We start from the raw sequence: 15,146 nt of genomic DNA, 5'->3' as shown, positions 1-15,146 counted from the left end.
GCCAAAACAGTTATCCTTGTTCCAATATTTCTGGCCCTGACTGTATGCCATATTTTTTGGTTCTGCCCCCAAATAGTAAATTTTTGAGCATGAGGATGGTAAAGGATGAAGTTATGAAAATTGTAGGGGTTGAGCATTCTTTGGACCCATTTATGTTTTTATTTGGATATGTTAAAGATACAGTTTCAGTTGATGATGTGGAAATTACTATTGACTGCTGTCCATACGGCAATAAGCAATAGGTAGAAGAGAGAGAATCCTTCAGTGATTGATTATTGGTGTATGAGGGTTTGGGATATGACCTCGATGATTAAATTAACTAAAATGATTTGAGTCAGAGAGGGACAATCAGTAAATTTGTAGAAAACTGGCATCTCTTTATTTTATATTGGAACAATAAATTTCAGGATTCAGTACAACCTTATTTTCTGTTAGGGGGAACTTAACTGCTATGAATTTGATTATGTTTGTAACTCTTCTTTGTTATCTGTATTTATGAATTAATGTAAGATGCAATTTTTTCCCTTGTTTATCTACTAGTTTCCTCTAATAGCAAAAGAATAAATAAAATTATTTTTTTAAAAAGATTTTAATGAAATATGCCTATGCTATTTGACATGGCTGCTGCCATCTTGCCTACTACTGTGCAGTTTGTTGTCACTATGGAAATGTTCAGCTCCATCTTCTAAAGCATTCTTTGACGGAATGACATATGTGACAATCTCCCAGAGAGCTATTGGGCAATATAGAAATGTAAGAAAGAAATAAAATAAATAATATGTTTAAGAGTTAGACTAGAATACTAACCATTGTGAATGTAGCTTGAATCGTAGTAGCTGAGAAGTGTGTTGAATTAGCCTGTTTTGGGGAGGAGTGAGTTAGGGGAAGGGGAGTTGTAGGTTAAGTGTGTAAGAATGATGGAAACCTGAATTGTATTTGTGGGTACACGAAGTGAAATTCTGTGTATCATCCTTGAATTGGTGTGCGTAGGACACACACACACACAGGGTAAACATGGACTGGGGAAAGAGAGAAGAAGGGGTGATTCAAATTGAGTGTTTCAAGGATGTTATCTAGACATTTGATCATGCTTTTTACCATCCTCATGTAAGTTATTTAAATCTGTGTAAAACATGAAAGGATTGATTAAAAAATTTCCCCATTAAGAAGAATAAAAAATTTGGAATCTTTCAGTTTCACCTATAGCTCTGTCTTTATTTTTGGAAAATATATAAACATTTTCTGTATTGGATTACTTCTCCAGGTAGGGTAAAAAATCCTGAGTGGAATAGAAATGAAATTCCGCATAGTTGTGGAGAGCTCTGTAGAAAAAGAAGATCAGCTCAAGACTGTCCTCATCTATGTAACATGTAAGTATGTTTTCTTAAATGTGGAGTGCACTAGATGACATGCCCTAAATTCTTGAAAAACTAGCAGGTTAGGGAAAGAAAGGAGCTTGTGTGTTAGGGTTTTTATAACTTCAATTATTGATCTATTTATCCCTGGACAGGTTTTTAAAGTTTCTAATGAGACCATGAGCAGGACTCCCTAGGTTGGTGAAGATGTTGATGATGGGGAACACTTAATGGCATGTTAGAGATAGGTAGCTGCAGGATCATATACTCCTCCCCCCAGCCCCTCCCTTTTGTGAATTTCTTCTATGTGAAGTGTGAATTTCTTCTGCCCTTTCTTTTATTTATTTATTTCATTTCTATACCGCCCAATAGCCGAAGCTCTCTGGGCGGTTCACAAAACCACTTTTTGGCAGTTTCACTTTCCTTCTTAGCTTTTACAATGGGTAAGTGTTATGTGAACACTGGGTTAACCGCATTTAAGACTGACTAGAAGATCAGAGGTGACTTTCACTCTGAAATGAAGAATGGGGCAATGTCTGGACCTTCTTCCAAGCTGTTAACCATAAGAGTGTGAGTGAGTGTGTGTGTGTGTGTGTGTGTGTGTTCCTGCTCATGTGTATTCCTCCGTCTGTACCAGGCACCAACCGTCTGTATTAGGCATAGCAGTGTAGATGGGTGGGATGCAAATGCATCAGACATAGCATATGGCATCTTGAGAATCTCAGCTTTCATTTGGATAGAAAAGACCCTGCAACTATGAGGGATATAATGCAAATATGCATATTGTGTGAACAAACCTGAGGCTGAAATGGGCAAGCTATCCAGTGACCTAGACAGAGAGGTTTCAATGTCCTATTCAGCTTCTCCTTCATTGCTGCTGTCATTCTGCTGCTACTGTGTACTACCCTTTTCATGCCTTTTTCCTGAACTTTCTGCCACTGCACTTATGCCAAGAAAACTCATAGTTCTTTGAACATGTGAATCTTGACAGCAGAATCAATTTTACAAAGTAAACATTTGCCCAATGACTTTTCATAAATGTATGTGCAGAATTGAGATTTTATCTGTGCAGGGTTCACATATATTGTTAGATATAAAGTGCTTCAAATTAGCAACGCTTTAGCCATTGTAGTTACTAAATCCTGTTTGTATTAAAAACATTAAGAGCGCAATCCTATGCAGGTTTAGATAGAAAAAAGACCTTCAACTCCCAGCATTCCCCAGCCAGCATGGACTTTTGTTCTGTCTAAATATGGATAGGATTGTGCCCTGATGCCTTAATTATAGTATGTGAGAATATCTGCTAGCTTTTACGAATACGATTGAAATGAGAATTTGCAAACATTAAATTTAATTAAGTACTTCTTATTTTTTAGTCTCTGTCATCCAGGACCTTGCCCATCATGTCCTGCCTTTATGACCAAAAAATGTGAATGTGGACGTACAAGGTGAGATCATTTTTTGATTTTGGATTATTTGTCACAAAATAATTACTTAGAAGTGATTTTTATAATGTCATTGAAAAGTTAAAAAAAATTAAATGGTATTTTAAAATATAACATGGGCAATCTTGGGGAATTGGCTAGATCTTTCTAATGTCTCATTCTCCTAGACTACATGCCCCCTGTATGCAGATATGCCTTTGCAGTTGACTTGCTTTGTGTAGTGCCCTCATCTGGATTGCAGCCAGTGCTTTTAATGATGGCGAGTCTATTACCAAAAATGGAAATCCTAGAAGCATGCTGTTGGGGATTAAAGACAAAGTTACTTGAGAAGGAATGCATGGAAAATATATTAATAGTTTATGAACTTGCAGTGGGATATTGTAATTGTAAGCTAATGCTTCTGTATGTGTTTTTTGTATGCACAGGTGAATAAAACTCACATAGACTCTACAGCTAAACCCACATCAGAAATAGATGCCACCCTCTTTGTTGTGATTGCCTAGCAATTGCATGCTGCCTTTTTATGTATACCACAAATAACTCTTCCTGTTATGACTAATTGTGCCCCTGCTGTGTGAGATTCCCATCAAGTTAGAATTTCCAGACAGTTCACAATTTAGAGATAGTTTTGATACAGCTGAGAAAACAGCTGACAATTTCTGGGATGACTCAAGTTTTCTTTTTTCACAGCTGCTGCTGATGTGGAAAACAATGCCAAAATTTGGCTTTCTTTTTTTCCTTTATTATTATTTTTTTTTTACCAGTTCTTAGGGTGTGTTTTCTCAGGTTGTCCCTGGAATGAAAATTTGTCCTTTCATTAAAACTAAGAAAAATAATGAAAGGTAAATATTTTAAGGTCACTAGGCTCAGGCTTTCAGATTTATGTTGCTTTTTATGTATGATAGTATCATCTGTAATCAATTTATATATGATTAGAGTGCAGAGTTCTAGATTAGATTAACTGTGCTTTTGAAATTGCATTATACCCTCCCTTAATTACCTTAATTTGTAGCAGACTAGTGTTAATGGTATAGCCTTTGTTCATTATAGAATATATGTGCGCAAATTTATCTTGCAACTTTACAAACTTTACAAAAACAAGAAGCATATTGTTTAATTATGTGAAAAAGGGCATGCAGGATTTTTGTATGAGATGTTAAATCATAAAGAATAAAACTGCATGAATGTCACAAAATGGAGGTAATTGTGTTGAGCCAATAAGCTTCTCATGCTGCAGCTCAGATCTTGGTTTATGTTAATGCTTAAGTCAGGTGGGGAGACCTAAAAGAAAAACTGATGTCAAGTCCATATATCACTTTCTTAACTTTCTTAATATATCACTTTGGGGTCAATTTATCCTAAAGAATAATGGGTTGGATACAGATTTCACATTCTGTAAGCAGAAGGACTCTTATCCACAGAAGACGTTAGATCTGCTAGCAGAAGGGGAGAGACAACTTTTGCAAAAGTTCCCCACACTCTGGAGATGATTTTCAGAAAGTACAAGCGGCTGTAGGGCAAGGGGGGAATTGACAAATGTCACCTCCCCTGTCCTCTTCCCCTGAAAACCAGTTGTTTGGTGGTTTCCTGTCTTTTGTGCAAGTTTTCCCCCATTCTAAAAGGTTGAAATGGGGCTTAGTTACTGGTAGTAAGAACTTTAAGCTAAAATATGCTGGTAATTTGGCCCTTCTCCTTTTGTCTTTGGCCTTGGCTCCTTTTGTGTTCAGCCCCGCTCACCACTGGAATGCAGCCCTTGAGAACTTCTCCGTAATAGCATTTGGCCCTCAGGCTGGAAGAGGTTCTGCATATTGTGCTAGGACCTCTGGAAACAAAAAGTAGCAGACAACTGTTGATCCCCCATGTTTGAAAATATAAATCTAATAGTTAACTCAAAATTGTCTCCATCCTGGGTGAACCAGACACGTTCCTTGGTTGGTGGAAAACAGAAGCAGAGATCAGCCAAGCAGTTTTTATATTAAGAAAGCTGGAGATTAAATGTAAAAGCTGTGCTAAGTAAAAGAGTCAATAGAAGCCAAATTGTGTAATTTTGCTTAGTAGTTTGGGGGATGAACCTTCAGAGTCCCAGCTTCAGGTGGTGTAAAATCCTCTTCCTCCAGTGTGTGGTCCCGATGCTGAATGGCTATATAGCCATAAGAAAAGCTCCCAAATCCGTAGAGTGTAATACTTCTATTAGGACAACTCAGAGATCACCAAAAATTTGCAAGCTTTGAGATCTCCAGATCTCTTCATTAGGCAAGATGTTACGGGGGGGCGGGGGGGGGGGAGAGAAGGAAAGTCTGACTAGTTTCTTTATGAAGACAGAATAGAATAAAGTAAACAATAAAGCTCTTAAGCAAATTAATTACAAAGTCATTTAGATAAAGCTTTTGACTTCATAAACTGCTAAAACTTAGGGCAAGATGTCTAGTTGCAATAGGTCTCAAAGTTGTTGTTTCCCTTGGTAGCAAAGCTTTTACTGTTATCAAGAGAACAACACATATACTTTTCTCATCCTCTCTAGGAAGCTTGAATCCAATCAGTTAATCCTCTGTGTTTCTATGACTTGGGAGAGAAATTGTATCCTCTTTATAGAACAAACAGCTCATACACAATTGTCCCATAGCCAGAAATGTTGTGGTGAGAGCTGGAGCAGGGAATCATTGCCAAACTCCAGAAAATAAATACACATAGCCTGAGATGTTTAAAGTTATTTCATTTTATCAGTCATTAATAAAATGTAATGTTAGGACATTAAGCCCAGTGCTTTTTGGTTATTCCTTTGCCCTCATTGGTCAGAACGCTGGAAGGTAGGAATAAGTTTGTTAGCTTTCCGCTCTTACCTCAACATGGGAAGGAGCTACTGGATTACTTTTTCTAATGAAAACAGAAAATTGGATGGAGGGGCTGTGCCTTTTTGGCTAAGGCATATATCAGGGGTGGGCAAAACATAAATCTCCAGATGTTTTGGACTTCAACTTCTAGCTTTCCTGACCATTGGCCATGCTGGCAGGGCTCCTGAGAGCTGAAATCTCAAACATCTGGAGGTTTACTTTCTGCCCACCCCTGGTGACAAAATGCAACAGGTAACATCAGATTAATCAGTCAACACTTGCCATTTCAAATTGCTCAAGACTTAATTTAGCATATAGATTTGGTGATCCCAGATATGGCTAGGAGAGGAGGAAATCACACATTTACCACAGTGTCCTGTCTACCAGGAAACATCAAATTGAATATCAGATTACATCATGTCAATTTTACAAACTCCCTTCTGAGATTGTGCAGAATCCCTTGTAGACATACTAACAAAAAATGCTGTGTTAAGTCCTGTTTGCTGAAATGCCATTTGGGCTACAGATTTACTCCAAGTAATTTTTCTTGGATAACATATGTCTAGCTGTGTTAGCGATGAATGCTTATTTACAGGTATGCTAAACTCAGACAAATTGTAACAAATTTGTATCTCAGAGGGGGTTGATGGGTATTTTTCCAAACAGAATATCTGCTGCTTTAAAGTTACATTTTGGTATAACCTGCTGCGTGCTGCTACAACTATGTCATTGTAAATAATGGTTTTAACATTTCAAATGGTGCAAAAGTACATGTTTTAACACACACTAATACTGTGCTGCCAGAAGCATTTTTCCTTGTTAAATAAAGTTCCCTATCATTTGAACTTTTATGAAAATATACTCTCTTTAATTTAGCAAAACCCACAACAGAGTGTATATCAAAGCCTTTCTTGCCTGTTAATACTAACAGCCTTTTCCTAAATATATGCAATAACATTGGGGGAATGCGGGTGATGGGCAAAAATATCCACACAATTCTGATTTGCTAAACCGATTCAGTTTTCTTCTACAGTCATTCCGTTCGCTGTGGACATTCTACTGCAATACAGTGTACTAATATATGCGGCAATGTTTTGAATTGTGGTAAACATAACTGTACCCAAACATGCCATTCAGGAAAATGCCAGCCATGTGAACTGACTGTAAAACAAGGTGAGTAAGAGATGGCATGAAATCTTTTCTATTTAATACCATTTATGGGAAATTAAATTGCCAATAAAGTAATACTAAAATTTATAGGAATCACTGATTATGTAGGATGGATATTTCTCAGAATTATGTAATTAAACAGGAGGTCTTGGGCCCCAGCAAGCAAGAATTTTGGGTTCAGCTCTCCTGTACCCTTTCCCTGATTGGTATTCAGAAGTAGAAGAGCTAGTGGAGGGGAATAACAAATACAATAGCAACAGGGCTAGGGGTGATGGTACAGTGCCACCGCAGCTCAGTCTCCCTTCCTCCAGAGAGAGCAAATCAGTTACTGTGTGGTGCTGCAAGTCTCCTGTCCTCCCATCTTTTATTAGTGCCGGTATTGGCTGGAGTGGGATTGGGCTGGCTGGTGCTTGTGAGGATGCCTACCTGCTCTCTGTTTCCTTCCTTCTGTGGGTTCACTCTCTCTAAATTCTCATTAACTTTTAAGGCAGCAGTTTGGTCTTGATTGGTTCCCTCAGGGCCAATCAGGATCCAGGTATTTGTTTTTGAAGAGAGTGGCCATTCAGGATACTCACAATTCATTTGTGTACTTGGATTTTTAAATACTTCTCATGCTTGTTGAGCCCTTGAGAGAGACTAGAGGGAAGCAGCAGCAGCAAGAAGGCAAGTTGCTTCCTTTATGAAGTTAAATTGGGGTGGCATGAGGACCTAGGAGCTCTTAATAAAAACATTATTTTTAATTTTTAAAAGAAAACTTTTTTTAAAACTGGAGGCATGGGGACATGGAAGTGAGTGGGGTTTTCCTGGAGCTCCCAGATCTTTGCTTTTTTTTCTTTCTATTTCTCCTGTTATTTAAAATGGTGTCCTGGGAATGGGAGTAATTGTGTGTTGGGAGTTGCCAAGGCCCCCATCCCTCACAATTGTGCGTTCTCGTTTTTCTGTTTTTCAGTCAGCTTTGTACTCATGATCTTGACATTTCTTACCTCATTTTGCTTTTTTCTTTGCAATGTGCTGTAGCTGAAGCAGAAAAATGAGAGTTCAAAGGAGTGCTTTAGTGTTATTCTATGATTAAGAACCTCTGCCCAACCCTCTGTCTTGTACTCATGAATGTGTTGTTACTTGCCTCTTGAAGTTACTTTGCCTACAGTGACCCTTGGCTCCACCTGCAGCTAGCTGCCCTGCCCTGCCCTCCCCCCCTCAACTAGCTCCAGTGCGTTCTAGCCACCACTGAACAGGGCTGGAGAAGTTAACATTCCTACTTCAGCAAAAAATAGAATATATTTAGTGGATTGGAGAACATTGGCAGTGGAATAGTACTTTTCTCTTTCTTTCCCCATGCTAGTGCAGTTGGGGCAGAGGCAAAATCTGAGTACTAAAGTTAACCACAAATACTAAGAGTGGCTGGGTGACCAGCCAGATGGGCGATTAATAAATTTAATAATAAATAAATTAATAATAAATAAGTCCACTGGTTGCTAAAATGATTCAGACATTTTATGATGTTTCTTATGGTGAATGTCCAGTTGCTGTAACAGCAATATACAGTTCTTCAAAGGTTTTCTTCTTTCATGAATTATACACACTTCTAGTGGTTGAACTTCAGATCTGAATACCATAATATGCCATATGTGAGAAGAAACAAGCCATTTTTTCACTAAGGAATCCTTTAAAGTTGCAGGTCCTTTAAAGTCTCTTTCTCTTCTCTCCCCCTGCCCCCCTTGCTATTTTCTATATAGAGTGTTACTGTGGGAGCACCTCTCGAGAAGTGTTGTGTGGATCAAGCGAGGAGCATTTCTCCTGTCTGAGAACTTGTGGCAAGTAAGGAACTAGTTCTACTTAGAATGTGTGCCTTATTCTGTGAACGCTTGTGACCCTTACAAAGCACAAATTATCTTTTTCATTTCAGAAAATTATCCTGTGGAATGCACAGCTGTGCGCAAGTATGCCATCCCCAGTCATGCCAACCCTGCCCACGGCTTCCAGAAATAGTGCACTGTTGCCCTTGTGGACAGACACCTCTTAGTAAATTATTAGAGCTGGGGTGTACAGAACGTAAACTCTGCACAGATCCCATCCCATCGTGTGGAAGAACATGTGGAAAACCTCTACCTTGTAGTAGCTATGGTAATTAGGATATTGCTTTCTTACATATTTTAAGCTCCTTGAGACTTCCTCATTTCCAAACTGAAAGATTTAAAAAAATAATCTTAAATAAAAATGTTTACTTTCCATGGTGGCAAATTGAATTTATATAGCAGAAACTTGTATACAAGAAGGAGGATGGAAACGCAGTTGTAAGCTCCTCCATATTTTATTTATTTATTCGCACCATTTGTATACTGCTCCTCATCTAAACAGATTCTGGACCGTTGAACAGCGAGAGATAAAACGATACGAAGAATAAAAGAATAGAACAGGATATTATAATTACTCTTTTTAAAAACAGAGTGCCTATTATTCCTATTGAGGTTTAGACTCTCAGCGGCCTTTCCCCTCTGCAGGGGTGGGAGATCTATTAAAATGATCTGCCCCCCAGTGACTAATGGATTCTGATGGATTCCAGAGGACTCTGGGGGATTTTCCTGCTGGTATGGCTGGTGCTCCTGTCGGAGCCCAAGACGCTCTGTGGCTTGCAGAGATGACTTGGGCGGTTGACAATTGTGCCCAAGTGCCCTCCCCCTTTGAGCAGAGCCTGTCCAGCTCCTTGGTATACACCCAAACTAAGGGCAATGAAGCAAGAGGGGAGGTGGCTGGAACACAGGTGGAGCAAAACTTGTGCTGAGTCTGATCAAACACAGGTTAGGGTTCATTATCAAGCCTACTCTATGGCGGTGAGGGTGGCAAAGAGACAGTTCTTCTCCATCAGCATTGCATCTTCTTGGTGTCATCCAGCTGAGCTTTTCTGAGTGGTTTGTGGCCTGTTACATTCTGGGCCAGGGAGAGAAACCATGGAACCCTCGGTAGCATGCTGTGACGGGTTTGCATGGCACTTTGAAAATAGAGTCGCTCAGATTCGTCGTGAATTGGACACCACAATTAATGCAGTTCCATTAGTAAAGGTGTCCAGGGCATCGTCTGGTCCAGTTTTATTGGATGAATTTCAGTTATTGGGGCCTGAGGATGCCAACAAGGTGCTTGGCCAAGCCTGGCCGACCACCTGTGTACTTGACCCTTGCCCTTCATGACTTGTCACATCAAACAAGAAACAGATATCTGGCTGGGTCCAGGAGGTTGTACATTCCTCCTTGAGAGAGGGAGTGGTACTAGCCTCTTTAAAAGAGGCAGTAATTAGGCCACCCCTGAAAAGGCCTAACTTGTACCCAGAGGATGTTAACAGCTATAAGCTGGTGACTAACATCCCCTTCCTGGGCAAAGTACTTGAATGGGTGGTTGCAGGACAACTCCAGGCACACTTGAAGGAAATGGATTATTTAGATCCATTTCAATTGGGCTTCAGACCTGGTTTTGGAATGGAAACTGCCTTGATGGCCCTGTGGGATGACCTTTGCCTGGAGAGGGACAGGGGAGTGTGACCCTGTTGATTCTCTTTGACCTCTCAGCATCTTTCGATACCATTGACCATGGTATCCTTCTGGATAGGTTGTCTCGGCTGGGAGTTGGAGGCACTCTGCTGCAGTGATTCTGCTCCTACTTGGATAGCTGATTCCAGAAGGTGATGCTGGGTGATTATTGCTCTGTGACTTGGCAACTATGCCATGGGATTCCACAGGGCTCTATTTTATCTGCCATGGTGTTTAACATCTACATGAAACCGCTGGGGGAGGTCATTCGGAGGTGTGGGCTGAGGTGTCATCAATAAGCAGATGAGACCCAGTTCTACACCTCTTTTTCATCAAATCCAGGTGAAGCAGTGGCTGTTCTAAATCAGTGCCTGGGCATGGTAATGAACTGGATGAGGGCCAATAAACTGAGACCCAATCTAGACAAGACTGAGGTACTGTTAGTGGGTGGTTCGTCTGCCCAGCTGGGTGATATTCAACCTGTTCTGGAGGGGGTTGCACTCCCCCTAAAGGATCAGGTTTGTAGTTTGGGGGTGCTCTTGGACCCAGAACTGTCACTTGAGGCACAGATGAAGTCAGTGGCATGGAGCACTTTTTACTAGCTTAAGCCGATATACCAACTTCACCCTTATCTGGACAGAGATAGTCTAGCTACAGTTATCCATGTTCTGATATCCTCTCGTCTGGATTACTGCAATGCTTTATATGTGGGGCTGCCTTTGAAAATGGTCCGAGAACTGCAGCTGGTCCAAAACAGGGCAGCAAGATTGTTAACGGGGACTGGCTGCCAATCCCTTTCCAGGCTTGATTCAACATGTTGGTATTAACATTCAAAGCCCTAAACAGCTTGGGGCCAGTTATCTGAAGGGTCGCCTTCTTCCATATGTACCTGCCTGGACCCTAAGGTCATCTTCAGGGGTCCTTCTCCAGGACCCCCTGCCAAAAAAGGCAAGGCAGGTGGCTACCAGAAAAAAGGCATTTTCTGCTGTGGCACACCAGTTGTGGAATGAACTCCCTAGAGAGGTTCATCTGGTGTCTACATTGTGCTCTTTCCTGCGCCAAGTAAAGACCTTTTTATTTTCCCAGGTATTTTTAGCATTTTAGCATTCCAGTTTTTTGCTCTGCTGACTTAAATCTGCTGTTGCATTTTAAAATATCTGCAGCGCTGTTAGGTTTTACCGTGATTGAGTTTTCATTCTGTGGTTTTAATTTATTATATTTTCTGTTGTATTTTTGAGGTTTTAATTTTGTGACCTGCCCAGGGAGCTTCAGCTATTGGGCAGTATAAAAATCAAATAAATAAATAAACTGAACTGTACTGTACTGTTCAACCAAGGAAGGCTTCCTGGAAAAGAGCTGTTTTCAGGAGGTGCTGAAAACAACACTTTTACCAGATGTTTGTACTCCTGCACCACCTCTTGCCTCTCTAGCCACCAGGATAAAGCCTGTGGGCATTGTAATAAAGACAATATTTTTTCCAAGTTGGTGAATTCTGAACAAGAGCTGCTAAATAGAGCATTTTCCCATTGTGATGTGAAGAGCCAGTGTGATGTAATGGATAGAGCAGCTTTCCCCAACTTGATACCCTCCAGGTGTTTTGGACTACAATTCCCAGCACTCCTGATCATTGGCCACGCTGGTTGAGGATGATGGGAGTTGACGTCCAAAACATCTAGAAGGCACGAGGTTGGGGAAGGCTACAATTAAAGTATCAGATTTGGACCAGGGCAGCCTACTCTCAGATCTTTGCTCAACCATGAAGCTCATTGGGTGACCTTGGGCTAGTCAATATCTCGGCCTAACCTACTTCACAAGATCCTGTGAATAATATGTTACTCATCTCAGTACATTATAAATGTTAAAATGTTTCAAAATGGCTTTTGAAAGCAGTGTTCTGTATAACTAGTATTTTGTTTCTGACAATTTTGTCTTCTGTGATTATTTTTGTCAGGAGATATATTGTTTCAGTATATTAAAGCTTCAGTTAAAAATACACTTTTTAAATTATGCATAGATGCTGTTCATACATGTGAAAACCTCTGCCATGAAGGAGAATGTGGGCTGTGTTCTCGCACATCAAAAGTTTACTGCAGATGTGCTTTAAAAACAAAGGTAATTTGTGAAAAGAATAAGAAACAATATTGAAAGTAAAAACATTAGCATCCTCTTGCATACAGAAGACTAAAACATATTATCTATGTGTTTTTATATATGTGTGGTTATCCTTTAATCTCACCTTGCAAAACTGTGTTTTCCCCCCACTGTCGTATGTAGTGTGTGTGCTCCATTATTAATATATTTTGCTACTTTTATTGAATTTCTAATTATTGCAGTCCTACATAATATTTTCATCAGAGTGTTATATTTTGAAATGTGTGTATCTGTAACTCTTAGCTACAGATCATTTGGCATTTTCCTCCTCGTTTTTCTGAAGTGACTGGTAGGTCTATCAAAGTTGTTTTGTTAACTTGTGAACTGGGCTTGAACCAATGATATACAAATCTGAAAATTCAAGTCATGCAGCTTGCCTGAAACTTGGGGCTTCCCCACACTTATCCTGCGATTGAGATTGGTCATTCACAGACGTTTGCGGGTCCTTTACATGATGTCATCAACCTTCAGCAACTCTCATACTTTCCCAGCAATTCTGCGGTTTAATTTGAAATGGAAATAATGAAGCAACAAACGTTCCGTTTTCCATTTCTCCATGAAAAGAGGAAATCCTGCAATAAGAGGAGCTAGACCACAGTGCCATCTCGTGGTTGTATAAATGAAGCATATATAACTCGTAGATCAAGGTGAAGGTGGGGAGGGGAGCACATGTAAAGGGCGATCTTAATCCCATAAAGAATCTGGAAGCCGAAGCCCCAATAAAATCATGGGGCATAAAGCCTCTGTGTGGAGAAGTTCTAGGTGATATTTAAGTGTGAACTCCCAAATACTGCTGGTTTTCCTGTATTTTAATATCTGATGAGTATTTCTTATCCAATCCATGACTGATTCCATGTGTTCTCAGTATTTGGGTTTCTGGACATAAACTCACTTTCACACTGGCTTCTAGGAAAATATACCATCTCCTGTTGGGGAATCCTGTAGCACTCTGTAATGTTGCTTTCAAAGAAAGGAAGTTTGTCCTTCTACAGAGGACACATTTCTTTTTATTTTTTGGTATACTCACCCATGGGGTTGTGAAGCACATAGTGCAGCCTATTGCTGATGTGTTCAGTCATTTACCCAGTTCAAGTTCCTGCCTATAGGTACTGTGATAGGCTCTTCTATATATTAGAAGTTCCAGGGACAGAGTCTAGCCTGGGTTAGTACTTCCAGGCTGCTTGCTGATTGTGAAAAACCTACTGTCTTGCATTCCTCTCCCCACCTGTTAGTGTTTGGTGTAAGAAGCTGACTGCTTTTTGAGTAATTCTGAGATCAGTCAGTTTCCTCACAGCCTACTGGATCTCTTCATCCATAATCAGGCTAGTGTACTGGGGTTTTCCAGTGATTAAAATTGGCTATCCTAGCATGCTTTATCTTTTTTGAATGTCAGTCAAATATACATAACTTAGCTATAATGCAAGTAATTGTCTTTCCTTTAGGAAGTTCCCTGTGCCTCTCTCAAAAATCAAGGTAAATAATCTTAACAAAAAAGTAATAGCATATAATGAATATGATATCAGAAGCATGTGCAATATTTATTGTAAAGAAATCCATTCTTCTGTGTTTTTGCAGTCTGTATAGTTCCATTCCATAAGCCTGGGTCTGCATGTTGTCATTAGGCACCTGGGGGTGTTATTTCATACCATCCCTGGTTTCAAGGCCACAGTAAAACTTTACTAATTGAGATGAATAAATTTGGGTGAGGGTTGGTGAAAACTTTCTGTCCCTCTAGAAAGCCTGGGCAAGTTGTTTCCAGCTAGCTCATATTTGGCTAATAGGGATTACCTCAGATTTGCTAAAGGCTTTTGGGTAGAAAACCGAGCAGCAGGGAGAGTCACCTTCTTTATCTAGTTTTGTTTTGCCCTTTCCATTGTCTGCTTTGGATTATTGGCTTCCTGAGGTCCTGTTCTACTGAAGACCCATGCCATTGGTATGTATAGACAGGTTTGGTCAGTTTTGTTGTTTTGCCCTGTAAGTTCTGTTTCCAAACAGTACTCACTCTGGTTCTTCTTTATGTTACTCCCTTTATTGTAAAGAAACTTGCCACCTATCATAATCAAATGTGTGTGTTTCATTCCATTTAAGAGTCCAGAGCTTTCCTCTTGGTTATTGCTACTCTTCAAGGTTTCAGGCCTAGGGCTTTGAACTAGAGGATGCTGGCTTGGGCTCTTGTTTTACTAGCCAGAAGGGTGTTCTATACAGTCTGAGAGTCCCCTGGATCAGGCTGAGTTGGATGTAAGGGATGGTGGCAGCCTACCTTGCTGGGTTGGTGTTCAATCTGAGCAACCTTTTGTACCTGCCTACCACTAGGGTACCCCCCTTCCTCCCTTCACATGGTGGTAGGGATGGGATAAGATACTAAGGCTGATTTGGAATTGCACATATTTTGGTTACAGTATTCTCTTGGGGAGATGGTGTGAGAGCCTTTGGAAACATAGCTACAGGGTTTTGTTATTTTGCTAGTCAGGAAAAATGCAGGCTAGATCAAGCTTGGCTAAAGACCAAGTGCTTAGGGTTGATTCTATCTAGACAGCCCTAACAGGCTCAGCAGCAACTGTGGAATTAACCACTATTGGTCATAGGAGCTGCTTCTTCAGGAGTGGAGAGAATGGATGAGCTGGCTCATGGTCTGGGAGACATTGCTGACTGGCCTATGGATTTAGGAGCCAG

General features: G+C 40.2%; 1 protein-coding gene across 6 annotated transcripts in view; it reads left to right on the top strand.

Moving 5' to 3' along the window:
* Positions 1 to 15,146, top strand: part of NFX1 (nuclear transcription factor, X-box binding 1) — a 52,714-nt gene that overhangs the window by 10,463 nt on the left and 27,105 nt on the right. For all 6 annotated transcript variants that reach the window (XM_084850615.1, XM_084850618.1, XM_084850619.1 and 3 more), the window contains exons 5-11: positions 1,265 to 1,370; positions 2,732 to 2,803; positions 6,665 to 6,804; positions 8,538 to 8,619; positions 8,708 to 8,925; positions 12,337 to 12,434; positions 13,916 to 13,946. In XM_084850615.1, coding sequence (XP_084706741.1) covers positions 1,265 to 1,370; positions 2,732 to 2,803; positions 6,665 to 6,804; positions 8,538 to 8,619; positions 8,708 to 8,925; positions 12,337 to 12,434; positions 13,916 to 13,946 — 747 coding nt within the window. The remainder of the gene's footprint in view (positions 1 to 1,264; positions 1,371 to 2,731; positions 2,804 to 6,664; positions 6,805 to 8,537; positions 8,620 to 8,707; positions 8,926 to 12,336; positions 12,435 to 13,915; positions 13,947 to 15,146) is intronic.

This window comes from Heloderma suspectum, chromosome 4 (assembly GCF_057233095.1).
Source record: "Heloderma suspectum isolate Gila_16-S chromosome 4, 16-S_ref, whole genome shotgun sequence".
Lineage (NCBI taxonomy): Eukaryota > Metazoa > Chordata > Lepidosauria > Squamata > Helodermatidae > Heloderma > Heloderma suspectum.
The sequence above is the reverse complement of the archived record's forward strand: the minus strand, read 5'-3'. Positions and strand labels throughout refer to the sequence as shown.